The 22,705-nt window shown below is 36.0% G+C and overlaps 2 protein-coding genes across 3 annotated transcripts; one reads left to right on the top strand and one right to left on the bottom strand.

Annotated features, from left to right (window-relative positions):
- The first annotated feature begins 3,707 nt into the window (after window positions 1-3,707).
- LOC109818454 (WAT1-related protein At4g15540) lies at window positions 3,708-18,580 on the top strand. Its single transcript, XM_020383931.3, has 7 exons — window positions 3,708-4,016; window positions 4,094-4,159; window positions 4,255-4,368; window positions 16,673-16,916; window positions 17,156-17,314; window positions 17,401-17,552; window positions 18,125-18,580. Exons 1-7 carry the CDS (start codon window positions 3,817-3,819, stop codon window positions 18,297-18,299), a joined length of 1,110 nt encoding a protein of 369 aa, XP_020239520.1. The 5' UTR covers window positions 3,708-3,816; the 3' UTR covers window positions 18,300-18,580.
- LOC109818455 (WAT1-related protein At3g28050) lies at window positions 17,458-22,161 on the bottom strand. 2 transcript variants are annotated; one of them, XM_083072443.1, is made up of 7 exons: window positions 21,559-22,161; window positions 21,386-21,451; window positions 21,183-21,296; window positions 19,975-20,218; window positions 19,734-19,892; window positions 19,485-19,636; window positions 17,458-17,593 (listed from the first exon to the last, which is right to left on the bottom strand). In XM_083072443.1, the coding sequence occupies exons 1-7, from the start codon at window positions 21,750-21,752 to the stop codon at window positions 17,512-17,514; spliced, it is 1,011 nt and encodes a 336-aa protein (XP_082928569.1). In that variant the 5' UTR covers window positions 21,753-22,161; the 3' UTR covers window positions 17,458-17,511. The 2 variants fall into 2 exon arrangements, with proteins under 2 accessions (XP_082928569.1, XP_020239521.1); XM_020383932.3 differs by lacking the exon at window positions 17,458-17,593 and adding an exon at window positions 18,293-18,933 and having other exon boundaries at window positions 21,559-22,140.
- Window positions 22,162-22,705: the final 544 nt, after the last annotated feature.

The raw sequence follows: 22,705 nt of genomic DNA, 5'->3' as shown, positions 1-22,705 counted from the left end.
CTAAACAAAACTTGCACAACTGAGAAGTATAATCCATAATCCATAAAGACAGTCAGAAACAGGAAATACAAAAATTATCCTATACAGAAGCATTGTCACTAGAACTCTCCTCGACGTCGTCCTCTCGGACCAACCGCCCGAAGCGGACAACCTTCTCTAAGTGCATCCCGGAAAGGTCGAACCCCGGCGCAAGGAGCCTAGCCTGCCGGGCCGCCTTAAGAAAGCCTCTCTTATGTTCCACCACGATTGAGTGCTCGGCTTCCTCGAGTCTCTTCCTCAAAGCGGCATTCTCGGCCTCTAGAGCCGAAAGACTCTCCCTCTGATGGACCACCTCCGCCTCCTTAGTACTGAGGACCACCTTGTCGCAAAGACGTTCCTCAGATACTGACGCCATTTCACCCTTCCAAAAGGATATCTCCTCCTCCAGAGAGCGAACCTGGCTAGCATAAGCCTCGTTAGAACGGAGGGCCGCCTCTAACGATCCCCGGGCCTCGGCAAGATCCCTCTGCGCCGCCTGAAGCTCGACCCCCTGCAGCTTCGCCTCGAGCAGAGTGGCGGCTAGAACTTTATTCTCCTCCATCAAGGGCTGCACCTGGCCCTTCAACCTTGATAACTCCTCCTGCTGCCGGGACCATTTGCGCTTCCAATAATCCACGATGGCCGTGCCCCTTTGCAAAAAGATCTGGGCAGCGTCAAAACTTGCCACGGGCCCGACGGATTCAAACATCGCCTGATCGGCCGCACTCAAGGAGCCCTGCGGAAAAAACTTCTCAGGCGTCAGCGAGGCGCTCCACCAAGAGTCGATCCCCTCTGACGCACTCAGGTGCTCCAACCGTGTTGGCGCACCCTCCTGCGCATAACGATACACAAGGTAGGGACGCTTGGGCGGCCCCCTCGTTGCAGGCGTAGGAGCCGGAGCCCCAGAACCAGAGCCCTCACCACGATGATCGGTTGAGGAGGAGGAGGCCACCGGCCCAACCGCTGGTCCAGTCGCCGGGACGTTACCCCCCACCACCGGTGACCTTTGACCATCAGAAACCCCTGCGGTGCTCCCCGCCTACAAAAAATATAGAAAAAATATATATATAAAAATTTCACCAACTGAACAAGAGACGCAACAATGTAGCAGATCACAGCCACACGCTGCCCACCTCAACAATAGGAGCGAGCCGCCCAACGGTCGGAATCTTCGCTTCAGAAGGCACACCAGCCTGGCCAACGACCCGGGAAGTCGACCCAACGACAGCCTCCACCTACGAGGAACGATCCCAACTCAGAAACACTAGGCAAAAGCATGCAAAGGAAAAACTAACAAGGTGACAAATAGTCCCTACCCCTCGACCAGCAGCCTGCACGGGCACTCCAGCAGAAGGGCAGAGGGGCTCGATATCCGGCTCCGCCACCCGAGCCCCCCCTCCAATAGAGAGGTCCCAGTTGAGCCCACCGCCTCGACAACGAAGGCCCCTGCAACGACCCCCTCCGCCTCGCGAAGGGCAGCGACTCCCCCGGTCTCCGCCGGGACCCTCTTCCTCTTCCGGTTTATCTTCAGGGGGGAGACCTCCTCCTCCCCCTGGCCCTCAGGACCCTCAAGCTCGGCCACATTGTAGCCATAGTGCTGCTTCCAGCCACACAACAGGTCCCTTCCCACAATACCTAAGTACAGAAATCAGAGCACATCAGCAGGCATTAAGCCCCAACAGCTAAACGAAAACAACAAGATACCCACCCTCCAAGTCTCTCTCCCTGTGCGCCGAACGCTCGAGCGACAGGATGAGCTTGCAGTCCAGCGGACGAGGTAGTGCCTTCAAAGCTTCAACAGCAGCCGTCTCCGACAGCGTTAACTTCGACGGTTCCACCCCATGAAACCCAACAGGGTCTTGGCACCAATAGAAAGGAAACCTTGGCAGCCCGCCAAAGTAGAATCCCCCGTCCTCCAAAGGGTTGACACCAGCAAGAGTAACCCGAAAAAACTCCTGCCTGTAATTTTTTTATGAAGGGGAATAGGGGGTAAACAGACCCCCCTCCTTACCTCCATTTAACGACAAGGTCCCGTACGTCGGACCACCCGCCTTCAACTGGTAAAAAGAAAGGAAGACCGGCAGGGATACCTCCATCCCTAGAACTCTACTCAAGATCTCGAACGCCCTCAAAAAGCCCCAGCTGTTGGGATGCAACTGACTGGGGGCCGCATTAATATAGTTCAAAAAATCACTTTCGAACTGCGTAAAGGGAAGGCAAACACCCAAATCTCTGAAAAAGCTCTCATATACATAAAATGAGGGGGGATCAGCATACCTTTTCATGTACACACCCTCGCCAGCCAAACAAGGCTCCAGTCGGACCATCCGAGAGACGGAGGGGTCACAAATCCTGTGCGTCTCCCACAGCGCATCGACCTCCGGTTGCGAATCAAAGACACTCGCAAACCTGGTCATTTCGTGTTTGACCCACTCATAACCAGGAATGCCCAGCTCTGAGTCTCCGGGCGGAGGCACCCCTTTTGCCTCGGCGGCGACCACCGCCTTGCCACGTACCCTACCCCTAGTGGAGGCAGAGGACTTGCCGCCATAACCGCCAGCCATCAAGAAAACACAAAGAAAACGGAAACGAGGAGCAACGCAAAGACGAGACGTGCGCAAGAAACCGATAGACAGAGAAAGAGTAAAGCGAAAAGGGCAAAGGCGCGAGAAAGGGAAAAGCCTCTCCCCGAAATTCAAAACCACCAGGCTACGTGTCGACCAAGGGGCACGCCTGACAAAACATTAAATGCAAGCCATCATCGCTTAACCGTCATTTCCTTTAGTGCGCCGACCGCACGTTCCAGAAATGAACAGCCGCGCCACGTGGCGAAGCTCCAGATAGCGTACGCACCAAGTCGCTCCCCCTCCAGCAAGCCCGGTCTTAACTCCTCAACCTACGGCTTTCGGAGCTCGGGGGCTAGTGTACTAATCGTACTTCGCACCCGGGCTCCTAACCCGGATTAGTGTTGCAAACAAGTAACCCCGGGCACGCGGTGCATGACGTCAGCCCGACATTTGAGCGAATCATACCTGACTCAGAGGATCTCGTCCCAGACCAGATCCGCCCTTCAATTATATCATATCATGATATATCTTATCTCAAGCCCAAAGGCCCAAGACAACCCTAACTGACACAACGGTATGTGCATTACATATATACGAGACTCATACTCATACAAACCCTAACTTTAGCATCGGAGTCTCTTTTGCAGGTACCTCCCCCATCTCGGAGCACCAATACACCCAGCGAAGGAGACTCATCAATCTTACCCGGCGGATCAGCTCTACAGCAGATTTCCGGTAAGAACAAATTTTAATAATTTAATTATTAAATTTAAAATTTTTAATTTATAAATTAAATTTATAAATTTTTAAAAAATTTAAAAATTATTTAATATTTTATTTTATTAATTTAAATCAATATATAAACTTAATTTATTAATTAAAAATTTTAAATTTAATGATTAAATATTAAAATTTGTGATATAATATGAATTATTAAACAAAATAAATTTTAATAAATTTATTCATAAAAAAAATTAATCTCTTTTCATATTTAATATAGATCTATTAATATATATATATATTAAAATAAAATTTTAACTCGGATCGAAAGATCGCATTAACTAAACCTAAAATATTATACCCAAGTTTTCTCTACGAATATTTACCGAGAAGATCCCCAAATTGAATGTTGAAGAAGACGACAAAAGGAGAATTAAAAGCATAGAAAAAGAAGAAACGTTGAAATGAAGAAATAGAGAAGTGAAGCAGAGTGTGAGAGAGAGAGAGAGAGATGGCAGGGCGAGGGAGGTATTGTTACAAGGATGTGCTTCCATTCACGGCGTTGGTCGCAGTAGAGTGCACCAACGTTGGTGTCAACGTTCTCTTCAAAGCAGCAACTGAGAAGGGGTTGAGTTATTATGCCTTCATCGCTTATTCATTTGCCTTCTCCACTCTCTTTCTCCTTTTGCCTCTGCCCTTCGTCTTCCGATGGTGCTCTCTCCTCTTTCACATTTACAACATTCAAATCAATTCTTCCATCATGTATCTCATTTTTCTTATTTATTCAGGTCAAGAGGGCTTCCTCCACTCAACCTCTCTCTCATCTTCGCAATTTTTCTCCTTGGAGTAATTGGGTAAGTAAGACCCAATATTGCAATCTATTCATTTCTATTGATGTTAATTTATTTTCCTTATCATTGATTGCATTGGGTGATTTGAGTTGACACAGGCTTGTGGCCCAGCTTTGTGGATATCGAGGACTTCAATACACTTCGCCCACTCTCGCCTCTGCTCTCAGCAACCTTATACCGGCTTTCACCTTCGTATTAGCTATCATTTTCAGGTGCCTACGATCCCCTTTCTTCATCTTGCAAAATGCAAAAATATCTTGCTTTAACAGATATCCATTCTTTTTACAAGTTAATTTAAGTTCCATATGCTTTTCAAGAAAAATGATAGATCTTTCAAAAATAATTCCGAATAAATATAATATTAATTTAAATTTTAACATATTAAATTAAATAATTATTTTATAATAAATTTGTTATAAAATATGATGATTCAGAGGCTGTTTTATATAGAGTTTAGGGTTTTCAAACATTACATTCATTTGCATGGCTTCTGTGTTTATCTAGATTTTGAATTATACAAGATTCACATGTTTCGAGGATATTCAAGTTTTGCACCTTTACTGGATAGTAGTGATTTAGACCAATCAAGTGTGACAACTAACCTGAAATTTTAAGATATGTTAAAAAAATAATTAAAGATGATGATGTTTTTAAGAAATATATTTAACTTATTCTCCAGTTTTATTAATTGTGTCTAATAAGATTTATTGATCTAACTTTAGAGTTATTTTTCTAATCTATATATGGGGGAATTGAACATAATTAAGCAACTATAATTGAGAATTATACATAAACACACGTGTGTATATATATATATTTGAATAATTCTAGTCATACTTTTTTTTTTTTTTTTAATGAATCTCACCTTTTATTTACAAGTAAAACTTATAATCTTTAATAATTTCCGGTAAGCAGAAAAACTTTTCTCTCTTTATTTTATATTGTTTGAATGTTAACTTTAACATATCAAATGCTCTTAGACCCAACTAATACATTAAACGCTAATATTTTGAACGAATAATACAGATTGTGTCTTTGTCAAGTCGTCATATAATTGCATATTCAAATTCGGATTTGGTAAGACAAACTAAAATAAAAGACTCATATCATTGATTGCATCAGTTTAGGCCCCACCAACAAGATACTTTTTTGATAAATTATTTCTATAATAAATTTTAGAGTAAAATATTTTTTTTCAGTTCAACTAAAATTTCAAAATTCACTTTTAAATTTTAAACAAAATATTTTTTTTACCAAAAAAGCAAACATATTATTTTAACTTTTCTAATTAAAATATGCTATTTTATTTTCAGAATGATTTAAATAACACTTAAAAATAGCTTTAAAAGCTCCGTACAAATTACTTTGATAACAAAAATAGTATTTTTTAATTTAGGAAAAATTAAAATAAGACAAAAATTAAAACTAAAATTCAATTTGATTTAAAAAAAATGGTTTATCCTAAAAATTAAATAAAAAGTGCCTTAAAATTTAATAACAATTTAAAAAAATTATCTTAAAATTTATAACAATTTTCAAATACTCAATTTTTTTAATTACAACACTTATTTGAGTTAATACTTTTTCTTTTCTTATTGCACACATTCTATTAAATTGATTATACTGGAAAGACAATTCACCATTACCGAGAAAGAAGGGTCGACTTCATACTCCATTGAGTGTACTATATTATTTATTAAATCATTTTACATTTATATACATAATTACATATTATGTAATAAAAATCAACGAACGTGTAGTAAAAATCATGAAATATGAAAAATTATAAACTCATAAAAATGAATTATTTTTAAAGTTTAATATTTATTTTACATTTTCAATGAAATATATAATATTTATTCTGATATGAACATAAAAGGAAAATAAAAAAGAGCATAGAAAAAGTAGTAAATAGTTTAATAGAATATTGAGGATTAAAAAATATATATCAGGGGAACTACATTACCAATCCATTATAGTGAAAAGTTTTGATAATTTACTTTTTGTTTTTTGTTTTTTTTATTAATTTGATAATTTACTTTTAAATGTCGTTATCAGCCAACAACTACATCATTACCCATGAGACAAGACACAACAATACTAGTGCATCATGAACACACCACTTCGCACACTGTCTTGTGGATTCTTTATTCATGTCCATCTATTTTTGCTTTAAATAAATAATAATGAATTCTTGTCCACTAGTTTTCATACCCATGTGATACATAAATTTGTCAGATCATTTTTTGTACATATGAAATTTTTAGATATGTTCAATTTTATTTTTATGATGTTAATCCTCGAGATTTTATTCATAATAATATTTAATAAGTTGATATTATTTAAATTAATATACTTTTTTTTTAATAAATAAAGCAATATAATTTACATATAATGAAGATTGAACAAAATTAGTGAGTGGAACATGAGCGAACATTTGAGAGAAAAAGTGACACAAAATTCATCTCCGTCCGCTGAGCCTTGATTGGGTTAGGATGATGGGAATGTTCAAGAGATTCCCTTTTGTTATGCTTTTAGGGTGAATCCACTAGCAAGAAACAAGTTTAAAATTCAGTTTGAAGAGGGTGATCGGTTGAGGCCAAAGTGCTACATTGATGAAACTATTCTTCAAGAATTATAGGGTGCCTCAGAGAGATGCCATGATCGTGAAATTGCATGGGAAAAGTCTAAGGTTTTACGGGATGTAGAATAGACTCGAGTTTGAAACAATTAAGTGTTATGGGTACGTATTATAGATATTTAACATGATTTTTACATGATAAAGTTTAATCTATTTGAGGATAGAGTTAAGTTCATTAGTGGAAAACCTTTCATGATATTTGGTCATTATTTGAAAGTGTAACTTTTGGTGTTATATTTTGTCTTTTCTCATATTAGTAGCACGATAGTGTGAAGAAATAAGAAACACACAAAAGGGATTGAATATGTGTGCATAAATTTTAAAACCTGTTTTGCAAACAAGTAATTATAAGTTCATAAACAAACTTTCGTCTAAAATAAGTGTAAGAAAGGAAGAGAGCCTTTGTTCAAGATTGTTTTGACTTTGGGATAAATGCATCTTGAATATAGTCATTTGGTCCATGAACTAGAAGGTTTAGAACATTAAAGTCTTCAGTTGAAATAAGGCATGAAGCAAAACAGACTTTGTTGAACGCTTTATTGTTGGGATTGAAACATTCTCTTTGTAGTTGACTTTCATTTTTGGATGTTGTGTTGGGACTACTATACCATTTTGTGTGGATACACAAAAGAGAAAATAAAATATATATACATTTTAATTAATACAAATAATCATAACTTTTATCAACAATTATTTTTGGATGTTTATAATCAATACACTATCAAATGCAAAAGATGGCCTAAATCATTAAATGTGGGACGTGAATGACATACACCTAAACAATAAAACTTAGCATTACACTTGTTAAATTTACATCTTTGATAGATGATATGTTATTTAATAAAACATTTTTGTCTTCGTTTCTTTTATCAAGATAATGATTTTGTTATCATCAAAATTGGAGTGTTAAATGTTCTCAATCATCTTTGGTTCAACAATATGGTGGTGTATTTGGTTGTTGCTATCAAAAAGGATAATAGTCACTTTGGGGACATTTGGATTCTTTATAGGCAAGAAGGCCAATATAAGTTCAATATCTTGTTTTTTATTTTTTTTTTATTTTTTTTATTTTTTATGTCAAATTGCATAATGTTATGCTACAAATATCTTTAGGAACATAGTTATAAGTTTGTTTTGGAGTGGCTGATATCATTATGCATACTGCTCGCTGCATGATGTGGGATCACTTAAGCCTTCTCAATAGTAACATCTCTATCCATTAGACATTTGTATGGGGTTTTAATGATATTCCCTTGTCAAAGTAACAAGGTGGAATTTTTTCAAGATGTAGAGCATATAAATTTGCAGTGGGTCTCCATAAATGTGACCTTAGTGATTTTATTTTGTCAACAAATTTTCTTGGCAAAGGACTTGTATAAGAGGTCCCTTGATCTCATGATGCTTAGATATTGGAATGGGTGACCTTCAATGATGGTTGAAATTTCAAAAAGCCACAATGGAACATTTGGTACAACAACATTCTAACCATACTCTTATTCTCTTGCATTGTATCAATTCTACGATAATAAGAAAATCTTGTCCCTTTAGATAATAGGCAACGTGGTGTATGAATGTGGAGTACCCCAGTTTGGTGAAAAGATCTTGGAGGCAAGGTAATAACAATTTAACATTAGCTCTCTAGAATGTTTCCCAAAAATTGCTTGCTTTTAATGAAGAGGTTTTGTCAATATCTTTTGTAAATGAAGAATATTTGTTGGAGATCCTATATTATTTAGGAATAATGCCATAATAGTGTATATAAATGAGAAATAATCCTCATCTTATAAAGTCGATTTTGTAGGGTTGAGTTAGGCTTTTAACTTTCATTCTAAGATGGTATCATAGCATATCAAAGCTTATATCCCAGTGATAAATTATTGTTAGTGAGCTTATCAGGCCACCTGCTATCAAGCTATAATCAGATCACCCACAAATGTCCATTCTTACAAACTTCACGCTCGAGATGTCTAGTCCTCGGTATGAGGGGTGTGTTGGAGATCCCACAATGTTTAGTGATAAGGCTAAATGTACATAAGTGGGAAACAATCCTCACATTACAATATTGGTTTTATAGGGTTGAATTATGCTTTTAACTCAAATTCTAAGAACATTGAAGCCAATATTTGCAATATTCATAGAACCCTAGAGAATGTGGATTATGCCGCTTTTATTTCACTTATAAAATGATCTTCTAAAAGAATTAAGGATATTATTTTTGGGAAGAAACTTTTTAGTTTCAAAAGTCTAAAAAGAAGTGAATTAGGTTAGGGAGTTGTACCAATATCAAGATATCTTGTCTTCACTTTCTTCGATGCCTTCTATTTTCTACACTCTCTAAGTCGATTGTCTTGCTAAGCTGAGAGGGATGTACAAAAGGCACTTTGATGCTCAAGTAAATAATTCACTTGGTGTAATAAACGCAAATATATTGTGAACAGTAACTTTATTTCGATATACAATACTATTTATACTAACCGTGATGAGCCTAAATTCTCATGGGCCTTACCTTAAGATTACCAATTACGTAATATGATAGTCACTTGCTTTATACAGTAATTAGGCTTTAATCACCGTAATTAATGTAAAATGGGAAATCACCTAACTCGTTCGACAACCCAGACAATCAACAACTGTGGTTGTCGAATGGGTTCTATCGAACGAAGCATAGGGTGTCAAACAAGTGCTCCTTAAAGACGGTTGCGGGTAGCCAAATGGCCTAATTCAATATACATGCACCCTAGCCTTGGAGAATTTCACTTGAAACAAGGGTAAGGTTGCGAGATGCAATGCATAATGGGAATATTATTTTGTAATCATTGCGTCAATTACACTTCTTGGGGAAGTTGTACTTAAGAGTCATGTGCAATGAATCGTCTTCTGCCTGTGAAACACTATAACTAAGAGGGAGTCGTGGAGTCCACTTTTTTGTTTCATTTGCTTCTTTTGAGTGCAAGTGGGTCAATATGCGTGGGGATTTGTTAAGCCAAGTGCATTGCTTCTGCCATCAACTGGTGAGTATTTCATTTCCTTTAAGGATGATCAAAATGCTTGATCGATCTTCAGTTGAAGAGTCCTTGGTAGGGTCGTCGATATTAGGGAGCCTTTCTAGCGATTCAATGGCATTATCATCATTTTCAAGTAGTTATGCTGCTCATGACAACCATGAAGTCAAAAAATGAGTTGAAGATGGTTATCATCGAAGATGACGTGGTGATTCGTCTAAGTAGGGGAATGCTATACAAGAGAAGCCAACAATGAGTGGCTTGACTAATGGACCAAATCAGAGATGTCTTCAAATCAGTTTATGAAAGATCGAAGAGATTCTTTTTTCTCTTGTTGTAGATTGGAAAGTGCAAGCGAAGTTACTTGATAAGGTTTTCTTGTGGCAAATTGTTATAGAGAACATGGTGGCTAAGTCATTGAAGGAATTTATCGAATCGATCAAAAGCCTAGTGAACCAACTCAAGGCTCCACCTTTCAGAGATGTTTGAAAATGCGACATAAGGTTGCATCTTCTTGCGTAGACAATGTTACCTAGGTGAGGTATACATCTAATTACTCATTTGGATCGGATGTCCCATTGTACTTCTCAAGAGGGAGACTTTTCCAATTATCTAATAATGGATGTTCCATGATTCTCTGTGTAAATGGATGCTGGTGAGGCCTTATTGACATATCTAAGGTTCAAGACCATGGAATTGAAGTAGTCCACACTGATGTGTGTGGGAACATGATGGGAGGATGCCTTTTAGTTAGTCTGTCTGAATAGGTACCACGTTCAATTTTGAATTTTGAGTTCTACGGTCTCCTGCCTGAGAGTCGATAGTTCCCCGACACCCACTCACGCATCTGTTGCATGGTTATCATCTCTTCTCGTAGTCGAACAACTTTTGAGAGATTAGTTTGGTCTTCTACCTCAACCTGATTTTCATCCATAGTAGGCTGAGTTGATTTGAGGTTTTTCCTAGTTAGCACGATAATCATCCTGTAGCTTGTAACATATAGTATTAATACAAGGCTTCAAATTATTCAACACCATACTGGACGCCATAGTGTACCAATATCAAGATACCTTGTCTTCTCTTTCTCCGATGTTTTTCTTCCTTTCATTCTCTGAGTAGGTTGCCTTACTAAGCCGGGGGGGATGTACCTGCAAAATGCACTTTGATGCTTAAGTAAGAAACTCACTTGATGTAATAATTGTGAATATATTGAGAACAACTTTATCTCAATATACAATATTATTTAACAAATCGTAAAGGGCCCAGATTCCCATGGGCATAAACCTAAGATTACCATTTAGGTAATACAATAGTCACCTGCTCCGTATAATGATTAGACTCGAACCACCTCAATTAATGCAAGATTGAAAATCACCTAACCCATTCAACAACCCACACGATAGATAGTTAAGGGTGCCAAATGGCTTCCACTGAATGGGGCATAGGGTTTTGAACTAGTACTCCTTGAAAGATGGTTGAGACCTTGTTCGATGATACAAGCCATCTGTGATGAAAACCATTGGAGAGATGGTTGGTGAGTCCCTTCACTAGTCTCCATGTTGTGCCTAACTTTATTCCATGGATGAATAGACTTTAGAACAAACCAAAAATGGCGGTAAAGGAGAGAATATGATATGCAACTTTCCATGGAGAAAGATAAGAAAAAAGTGTTGATCTTGCCACAAGGAAGAATTCTTTGATAAAAGATCTTAACGAGAGATTTCTCCAAGGAAGAGAATTAAGACTTTTACAGGAGAAACTCAAAGGTTTATTCTCATTTACATTCAAAAGTGATCATGTACAAAGAAAAGCTATATATAAAATTTGGTTGGATTATATTACAATTTAGACTAACCATGGTTAAATGTAACCAAGGTTAGCTATCTAGTACTTAAGCTAACCAACTCTAGTTAAATGTCTAGAAGCTTATGGATAAACTTAAGCTAATCTTAGTTTAAGAATAACCTAAGTTAGCTTGTGTTAACTCCAACTACCTAACCTATCATTACAATTACCACACTAATGATTACTTAAACAAGTTGTTGAGATGTCAATATCAAAAGTCAAGTGACTTAATTTGCAACTTGGCTAAGTAAGCTTGGTGTGGACTTTCAAACCACTTGCATTTGCAAGTGGACGTCCAACCCAATGGGCCAAGAAAAAATTTGGTTCATCCAAGCCCAATAAGCCTATCACGACTTTAGCTAGTTACATCTCTCCTAAACTACGAATTACACCTTCAAAGAAAACAATACATGTACAAAGTTTCCTATACTACTTGACCAAAATACAAGGTCAAGATAAAAGAAATATTTACTAGGAAAATAGACACATAGAAGAGAAAGTAAGCTACTAAAATTACCTAAAGCTTAATAAGAGCTTGGACCTTTTTCATTTAAGCCTAACCCACTATTCTTAGTTCCTTTTGGATTTAGGCCTTAGGCATGATGTCATCATCCCCTCCCTTTTCAAGAGGATTTGTTCTCAAATCACAAGTTTTTTTTTTCTTCTTTTGTTATACTTGCAAGAGAAAATAAATTGCAAGCATTAGAAACGTTATTTACTTGATGTTCAAAGAAACTTAGCCTATTGTTCCTCTCTAAATGTGGAATGGACCTATCTTTAAGGATTTATCTTTTCTTAGGGTCTTCTTGAACTCCTTTTGTTTTATTTATAATATCTATACTACAATTATATTTTCCTAAATAGGTGTACTTATACTAAAGTTTAAAAAGATTTGCCTTGGATGTCCTATATGGTCACTTAGACTCCAAGAATCTAAAATATTTACAATAGAAGTTCCTTGCCTTCCTAAAGATAGAGGTGATCTAGGGCCACCATGACTAAATAATTTCTTTGGAACAAAGTGTTGTTCCCATGATTGGAAGGCTTGGAAAAGAGTATTGAACACTTGTTTATAGATCGAGTAGTTGAGAGGGATACCAAAAGAAGGTATCTTTAAAAAAGTAATAGGGTGCCCACCCTTCAACAAAAACAACTCCTACACCTAATTCACATGCAAAAAAGTTTTAGATCAAAAGTTTTATAAATATTTGGAAGAACTAAAACATTTGCATGGGTGAGCTCATGTTGAGTGGATTGAAAAGCTTGCTCTAGCTTTCCATCCAAAAAGGAAGGAATGATGTTTTTCAACAATTCATTTCGTGGTGTAGTAATGAATTGCTTAAGATAGAGAGTTATTTTGATTTGTCTTCTTATAGAAGAATGACTCTCTTTCTTAGCTATCACTTGTGAAAAAATATTTTCCACCTTTTTACTCCTTTCATCATTTTTTTCTCTCTCATAATTTTCATTTGTATTTCAACCACTTCCACTTGGATAGGTGTAAGAGGTTGTAATATAAATTTCTTATCATTGTTAGTAAGGAATATTTCATTAGTAAGACTATTATTAATAATTTTTTTTTCTATCAAATTGTCATGTTCTTCCTAACAAACCTTGTACTACAACAATTTGAACTTGAGTCACTATCAACAATGAGAGATCAAGTTTATCTAAAATTTTCCATCTTGTATGAAATATGTTCTCTTTTTGTTAAGTACTAATTTCACTAGATTGGCTTCCAAGAAGCCTTCTAATCAATAAGAGCTCACCATCACAAGGATTTTTTTCCTCTCCACTAGAACTTACCCTTCTTCTTCACTACCACTAGAGGTGGAGGAAGAAGATGTAGCCTTCTCTTGACTACTATAGTGGTCCTTGTCCCTTAAGATCATAGGCTTTTTGATGGGACATTTAGAGGCAATATGACTTTTCCCAAGACACATAAAACATTTAATGCTACTATTCATAGAACTAGTGTTAGGGGTTTCTTCCTTTAAAGAAAATTTTCCTTTGTCCTCTTTTTCCTTAGGTAGCTCACTCTTGGAGTGACTTTTATATGAGTATTCCTTTTCTCCATGGTCTTTTCTATGATATGAAGATGATGATGAGGAATTCTTCTTGTGAGAAATTTTCCTTAATAATTTTTTTTCTACCTTGATGCATAATTGGACTAAGTCATTAAGGTTTCTATGTGGAAAAAGCTCAACTTTGTCTTTGATTTTAATGCTCAAGCCACTAAGAAACCTAGCAATGATGGTTCTTTCGTCCTCCCTTATACTTGCACACACAACTCCATCTTCTGTCTATACTCCTCTACACATGTTATTTTGATGAAGTCTTTGGAGCTTATCCATACATAATAGGAAGGTATGTGTCTTTTTCTCATGGAAATCCTATGTTCATTCCAATATTTGATCTCTGTCTCATTACGAAGCCTTCTTTCTCTTTCTAAGGCAGTCCACCAATACATGACATATTCTTGGAAGCTAAGGGTTTTCAAAGGAACTTTTCTCTATTATCTTACATTGTGGCAAGAAAATAGTTGTTCTAATTTCATCTCCCAATCTAGGTAATGCTTCCACATCATCCTTCTCATGGAAGTGAGGGAGATCCACCTTGGGTTCCCTAACCTTATGCTTTCTCGAAAGTTTGGGATTATTAATATCAGGTTGGAAGTAATCACTCATGTGAAGGCTATCTTCTTCAAGATGAGGTAAAGGTTGACTATGATGAAAACTACCTTCGTGAGAACTACTACTAGGACTCTTGTCAGTAAGCGAATGACCTATTTGGTATAGGAGTCAAAATATGTTATTCTTCCACACTAAATAGTTATTAAAAAGAAACATAATAAAATTCATGGCCTCACTCTTTGAGTATGGCATACAAACACTGATATTGTAAATTCGGAGGTGTTTAGGGCTCTTTTGTATGAAGGAGAGTTTAAGTGATGGAAGAACTTTGGAGGAGGCCGGATTGATGTAGCTTCCTTCAAGTCTTTCCCTAGATCTTTGTACTCCTAGAATCCTTCCAATGCTTGTGTAAGGCTCCAATGGAGGGAGGAACCTCACGGCCACCTTAAGATGGTGGGGGAAACCTCTCAAGAATGCGCCACTCTTGGTGAAGGGATAAGCACTCTTCAATCCGCCACACTTGTCTTTGGAGAAGTGATAAGAGATTGGTTTTGCACAAAGAGATTTAGGACCTTTGGGAGGAGAGAATTCTGATCTCTAATCTGAACACTCAATTCTCATTAATGCCAAAAGTGTTATACAAGTGAAAATTTGAGGCTATATAGGCGTGGCCACCTAGGGGTTAAGCTAGACTAGACCATGGTTCACTAGGAACCATGGTTGGGTCCGTCCAACTTAGGGAGCAAGAAAAGGCTAGACCATGGTTCACTAAGAACCATGGTTGAGCCTTCCTAAACCGCCCTTGTGTAGGAGAGAAAAGAGGTCCAAGCATTTGGCCAAGTGTGCACCAATGTGAACACAAGGTGTGAACACAAAGGTGTGGACGGTTTTGATTGGTTTCATTTAACTCCACTCGGTTTGAAAATGGTTCATTTGGTTTAGTTAGGTTCATTCAATGTGAATGGAACCTAGCTAAATCAAATCTATGAAAAATTAGGAGTTAAATGAGTCCAATATGTAAAACTTTTATCCTAAGACCACATTTGGCTAAAATGCTAGGAGCACACTTTAGTCTACTAATGCCACTCCTATGCCTACTTCTAGAAAACTAAGAAAGAGTGTATTTCTAGGTTAGGTTAAATGGAGTCAAAGTGCCCAAGTAACCTACCCTAGAAACAATATACAATAGCTACTAGAAAGGAAATAAAGTGCCTCAGAAATACAAAGGCAAAAATACACCTATACAAGTATCTACTATATACAAGGTACAAGAAAACAACTATACAAGTATGTACAATGGAAACTTAAGAGACTAATAAGAGGAACTATAATCAATGCTCATGATGAGCAAAGGTCTTTGAAGCACCTCCTCTTTAGAAGTCTTCTCTAGCTTCCTAACCATGGACCTAGTTAAAGGCCCAATGGTCTTCATGGGTGAGCCTCCTTGGATCAACCTTCACCTTTCTTGGTCTTACCTCTTCCAAATGGATCCTTGGGGATTAGATTTCCATCATTAAGCCCTATATCCCATGGTGAAAATGTGATGTATGAATAGAGCCTAAAGGAGTTCTGATTTTGCCAATCACAAAGTCTTCTAAGGCGTTTGGGCTCAATGGTTTCCAACGTATTTACTTTAAAAAAGTTGGAAGATGTGGGAGAAGACATGAAAGTTTGTGAAAGAAGCCTTTGAAACAAGAACTTTTGATACCTTGGTTACTAAAGCTTTTATAGTTCCAATTTTGAAGGTTATCACCCTACATCTTTCAATGATTTTAGGCCTGTTAATTAATTTGTGCAAGGTGGTATGCAAGATCATTTTAAAAATGATTGTTAATGGATTTTGATCCTTTTTTAGGAAATTATTACCCATTTAAAAATCAGTTTCATTCTTGCACTAGAGTCAGTGCTAATGTGCTACAAGAAATCATAAATCACATGCACCACTCCAAGAAGAAGACGACTGACTTAGTTTTTATATTGCTGCAAGAAAGCATAAATCACATGAACCATTCCTACAAGAAATCATAAATCAAAGTATGCTGCCTTTGGTTGGCTTTCAGAGGTTATTATTGTTCTTATTATGCATGATATATCGTCCATTTCTATCTTTATTCTTCGGAATGGAAGTAGAACTGAGAACATCACTTAGGTTCGGGAACCCCTCTTTCCCTGCCTTTTGTACTTTTCATGGAGAGGTTAGATTTATTAGAAATGTATTTTTGAATATAAAATATATAGTTAAAATTACGGATTGAAAAATTAACACGTGAAATCATCATGAACTACACACATATATAATAAACAATGAAATCGTTAAAATCTTAATAATTATCTTTTCAATTAATAGCTATGATTACACTTCATTTTCTAAATGTTATAACTATGAACTATGAAGGATGGAGAAGGTAGTTTGGGGAAGCTCAGGTACTCGGGCCAAAATCATGGGTTCATTGGTATCCATATTAGGTGCACTCGTAGTTGTCCTCTATAAGGGTCCCATAGTCTTATCAACTTCATCTACACAACCATCACTTACCGTTGATTCTCCAATGGCCTCAACATCACAAATGAATTGGATTGTTGGTGGATCTCTACTAGCCATTGAGTTTCTTTTGGTCCCAATCTGGTATATTATTCAGGTATTAAACTCATTTCAAAACTTTTTTCATTTCACTGTACTTTTTGTTTCTGAAGATTTATATAGAAAATAACTAAAATGTAAAATCTGATTTTCACTACTTATGTATAAATATTTGAAACATAAGAAATAAGGTAATATTTTAGTAATTATTTATAATAATAAATTCTAAAAGAATTTCTCAAATTAAATAATAGCTAAAGATACTAAATTAAATACAATTTTGTTGCTTGAAAACAGACCAAGATAATGAAACAATACCCAGCAGAATTTATTGTGGTCTTCTTGTACAACCTGAGTGGGACTCTCATATCTGCACCAGTATGCTTACTATTAGAAGCGAATCTGAGTGCTTGGAAGATAAATCCTGATATTACATTAATCGCCATCATATATTCGGTGAGAATCTTAACAAATTTAAATTTAGTAGATAAACGAGTCATGGAAATGAAATACAAATTGAAAATTTCAACTATTTCATGCAGGGGTTCTTTTGCACGGGCCTAAGTAGTTTGGTTCACACTTGGGGCCTTCATCTTAAAGGCCCAATGTATATATCAATCTTTAAGCCCTTGTCCATAGCCATTGCTGCCGCTTTAAGTGTCATATTCCTCGGTGATGCACTGTATTTTGGAACGTATGGAATTCATTCCCTTTTTTCGTTGTTGAATTTTAATTCTGAAAAATTGGAATCAATTGAAAGTATTCAGGATTGGTCTGGGTAAACTTCTTAGAAGTATTTCAAGGAGAAAAAAAAAAGAAGAAAAAAGGATATATATATATATATATATATATATATATATATATATTGCATGAGTTAAAATTAATTTGTACATAATTTAATACTTAGAGAAAAATAGGAAAGAGAAAAAAAAAATTACACACAAACTAAAATTAGTTTATGCATAAGTTAATATATAGAAACTTTCTCCAATTAGCTTCTCTTAAATATTACTTTTCATGCATAAGCTAATTTTAATTTATGGAAAAATTGATTTAAATTTTTCATTATATTTTTTTCTCTTAAAAGTGTTTATGAAAAAACTTATCCAAAAATACCTTTATGTATAAGTTAGTTTTAACTTATAAAAAAATTTAAGTACGTCTAAAAAAGTTTATCTAATGAAACCATGATTAATGAGATGAATATGTGATTCATTTTTGTAATGCACTTTTTGACATTTACATTGCTTGGTTCAAAATTTGTAGTGTTGTTGGAGCAGTGATACTCTCATTTGGGTTTTATGCTGTTGTATGGGGGAAAGCAAAAGAAGAAGAATTGAGTGAGGACTTAGACATACGTCCTCCATCGAGTAGTACGAATCCTTTGTTGCAGAGCTACAAAGTGAAAGATAACGAAGAGATCACGTATAATGATTCTTGATAAATTATCAACTTATGATTTGCAACATTGCTTTATGATTTACACCCAGAATTAGTTTCATAGTCAACTCAACAGACTAAAGTTTGTAGAAAAGTAAAAGCTCCTAATTAGCAGGAGAACAAAAAAAAAAAAATAGGGATGTTACAGAATCTTCATGTGGCTGGTTACAAGAGACAGGGAAGTTGCTCTCTTGTCATAATATAGTCGCCTTTGTGAATGTTTGACACCAACTTGCAGATTGGTTGCTCCTTAATCTAGAAAGTTTCGTTTATGTTTCTTAATTACTTGTCTTGGTTAAAGAAGACTTCTTATTTAGTTGAACTGTTTCTTACATATGCTGTCCTCTAGGAGTGGACTTGGGGGACAACAAAACCATCCTTTTGATCCACAAAGTTGTATTTGCTTTGCTTTGTGTGATTTTCTATGATCTTAAGTTTTATGAACAGTTTTATTTGTCTTTTATACACTTGCGTGCATTTTGTTTTCAGTTGAATCAGTTTTGTAGCTTTGCAAGAGAGGAACGTTCTCCGTGGTTGGTGATTGCTGGTCGGAGACATCTTTGTCCCCCTCTTCTGTCGCTTTGCCCCACATTACAGTATAAAATCCAATCGATATAATCGTGGCTCCCACTAGACTGCAAAATGATCAATGCAACACACTCAATCATTTCTCGATCCACGGGAAATAGTGATAAAGATAAGAGTAAAGATCGTAGCTGTTTAAAGTGCAAAGGGTGTTAAATCATCAAAACTATTATGATTATCGATATTTAAATAGAAAGGATCAATAGAAAATGACAGATGATAAAGGAATTGGGTACAACAGATTAGGAACATGTTTGTATACAAGTTTAGAAAAATTTTCGAGAGTTCCTCTATCAAAAAACGATCTTTATTTTTTGTAGGAAAACTCTCAAAAGCTCTTCTGAATTTATATTTGAACAGACTCTAGGTATCAAATATGGTATAAAAAAATTCAACATGGTACATGGCTTAAATTAAAATGATGTTTCGGATGGTTTTCAAATTAATGTTGCAGACATGTGGATAGACTTAGCTTAGCTGCTTTGGCAGAGAGAGTATGGAGGGTAGCAGTGATAAAAAATGTTTGAAGCAGAGAGATTTTCACAATAAAGGAAAAGGCAAGTTGAAAATTGAATAATCATAATTCAATTCATAAAAATACCTTCCAAGGTGGAGGGTATCGCCCAGGAACATGACTCCCAAGGCAACAGCTATGGCAATTGAGAGTGGCTTGAACATTGCCACATAGACAGGCCCCTTTATACGTAGTACCCACGTGTGAACTGCATTGTTCACAAATGATCCAAAAATTCCCTAATAATATCAAATGCAGGTTACTTTAGAATAATTATCATATACTATAGAGATAGTATAGAATAAAGATCTGTGGCAATTTTTGCGTGCATCTTACAGAGCAAACTATAGAAGCCAATGCTGTGTCTAGTCCTATTTTCCAAGCGCTTGCATTTGTCTCTGTAAATATACCTACGATTGCAGCCATGATGCTTACACTTAAATTGTAAAAGAAGATCACAGTTAGTTCATTTGGGTACACCTTCATGATTTGCACCTGTAGAGTCAACAACTTCGGAATTAAAAAACGTTTTAACAATTCGCTTGTCGAAACTTTCTTTATCAAAAACAATTTATACCTGTACAATGTACCATAATGGAACCAGTATATATTCTGCTGTCAGAAGAAGACCACCAATTATCCAACTTCGATCAACCGAATTGATACTGTTGATTAGTTGATGAAGTGACAAGGAATGTTTATGAACAATGTTGATTGGAGGTCCTTTGTAGAGAGTCACTACAAATGCTCCTGTTATTGATACTATGGTACCCAACACCTTGGCTTGACTACTTGCATTTCTTACAACCACCTTTTCCATCCTAAAATAGAACAAGAGAAAATAAGACTGCATGATAAAATAACACAACTTGTGAGTAGTTTAATCCCACTTCCACTTTAAGGTCATAAATGGAACCAAGATTGTGTTATATCCTTCATCATTTAAGTTATAATCTAGAAATAGAAGGGTGGGGTGACTAGGCCATCGATTTGTCAATTTGATTGATTTGAGTGCAATTATTACAACCTCCATGCAGGCATAGTCGTAGCTGAAACCTTTTGGAACCAAAACAAAAACTGCTTGCAGTAATTAGTTTAATCATTGTTTATTCAATTGGTAATTAAAGACTGAACGATATTAATTCAAAAAGTTTTAAAATCAGGTAAAATATATAGAAATTAATAGTTAAAACAATGCATTTGTATATGTAAAATTATCCACAACGATCAATGTCAAAATTCTGTAGCGCTTCTTAGTTCTCTTAGAGTAAAATTGTAGCCCAGTGCAAAGTGGAAAACAAGAAAAGTAAGTAAAATACATAAAAGGGTCGTGTTTTTGGGAAAAATATGAAAAATACCAGTGGATAAAATAGAAAAACACTATCATGACATTGGTTCTTAAGATAACAATAATCTATACCTGGTTAATTGAATTGGCTATTGTTATATGCAAAAAAAAAAAAAAAAAACAGAAAAAAACTTATAAAAGGACAAAGAAAACGCAATTGTCCACTTTAAATTCTAAGCGGAGTAAAATAAATTAATTTGAGTCGCGCTATAAAATATAACTAGTCATATACAAAACACTTCCACTATTATTTGGTTCTGTTCAAAAGGGTGAAAATTAATGTGGTATATTTTCTCCAACATAGTAACACCAAACATATGCTGATGTGTATAATCTGAATCCATGGGATTGGTCCAATGATGGAGGGTTAGAATAGTATCATTATATTTTCGACTGATAAAAAAATGGGGATGTATTCTATATGAAAGGGGAAGAACCTGAAAATGATGGCAAGCAAAAAAGTAAAAGCGGGCACCAAGTTGCTAATCGCCGAGGAGAGAGTGGGGGAACTGAAACTGATTCCTGTGTATCCCATGATCTGAGATGCACACCTGCAAATTGCAAGACCCATATCGATTGGATCAAAATATGTGGGAATTTCGGGTTAAATTAATCAGGCTCTGGCAGTCAAATCATGTACCCTATTAGCCCAAGAAGACCAATTTTGCGTAGTATGGGAAAACTGAGTGGAGGAAGCACTCTTGATCTGCACAAGGACACAGAAAAGAAAAACATGCATCAATTGTAGCAGCCCAAATGATTTTTTTTTTTTTTTTTGTCATAGTTAAGGTAATTGTTATATGTGAACTGAACCTTTTGGAGATAAAGGGTGCAGGAAGGAGAACAATAGCAGCAACAGCATAGGCATAAACAACAAAGACATGGTAACTCATCCCTCTCAAGGTGGCTGCTTTGAAGAGAGTGTTCAAGGCAACGTTGAGGCACTCCATGAGGACCATGGCCCCAAAAGGAAGCAAATCCCTGAAGCAGAAGACCCCTTTTGCCATCCCCTTCTTACAGAAAGCAAAGCATGCACCTCAAGAGTAAAGTTCAGTGATGTTAAAAGGCAACTAACTGAAGCTGATCTTAAAGTACACTTTGGGCCAAACAGGGAACTTGGATGCTAAATAATTAATGCTCACAACTCGACAACGAGTGCTAGCAGTGGAGTGTGGTATGAGAATGTCCATTTTGGACGCATCGCTTTCAACACAGTGCAAATTGAAGTCATTTTGCATTGTTATTGGTGCTTTATTTATGCGTGACGTACAACGCAAGGAGAGTAGAGTTAATATAATAGTACCGGCTACTTCTTGGAACAAAATTCCTTCATGAAATATTAAATCACTAGAAAAATTAAGCCAACATAAATTGATGATCATCAAGCGTAGTTTAGAATTAATCAGTTTACTCTTTCAGATCTACATGTAGTTTCTTCAGACAACTTTTAAATTTTCCTCTGCCTCCTTCTGAAATTCACAAAAATAAAATTGATACATATAAGTTATGACTCATAACCTATTTTATAAACAATTATAGTGTTATCCATGTATTTCTATTTTTAGCTGATCACAAGAATAAGAATATAATTAAAATATTAGTAAGTTTAGTTTTTATATAATTTTTTGTTTTTGTATTAATGTTATAAGACTTCGTCTTAAACCAGTATAATTTAATCGAATGAAAAATAAAATTTGATTAAAAATTATTTTTATCGATGATTAAATTCGAATTCTGGACTAACAATTTGACTTTGGGTTTTAGTTTCCATACATCGAAAACTGTTATTATATATTTTAAATCCCAAATTTCATGCATAAGAACAATAATATTTAATTATGGATCCACTGAGATGATGTATCTCGCTTAACAATTATTATTAGAAAGGGAAATATAAAATTGTTGGAGGATAAGGAAATGATGTGAAACGAATCTTGAGAGCAATAATTAACGAATGCGA

This window comes from Cajanus cajan, chromosome 4 (assembly GCF_000230855.2).
Source record: "Cajanus cajan strain Asha chromosome 4, NIPB_CcT2T_4, whole genome shotgun sequence".
Lineage (NCBI taxonomy): Eukaryota > Viridiplantae > Streptophyta > Magnoliopsida > Fabales > Fabaceae > Cajanus > Cajanus cajan.
Note: the sequence above shows the minus strand (reverse complement) of the source record. Positions and strands in the feature narration are given on the sequence as shown.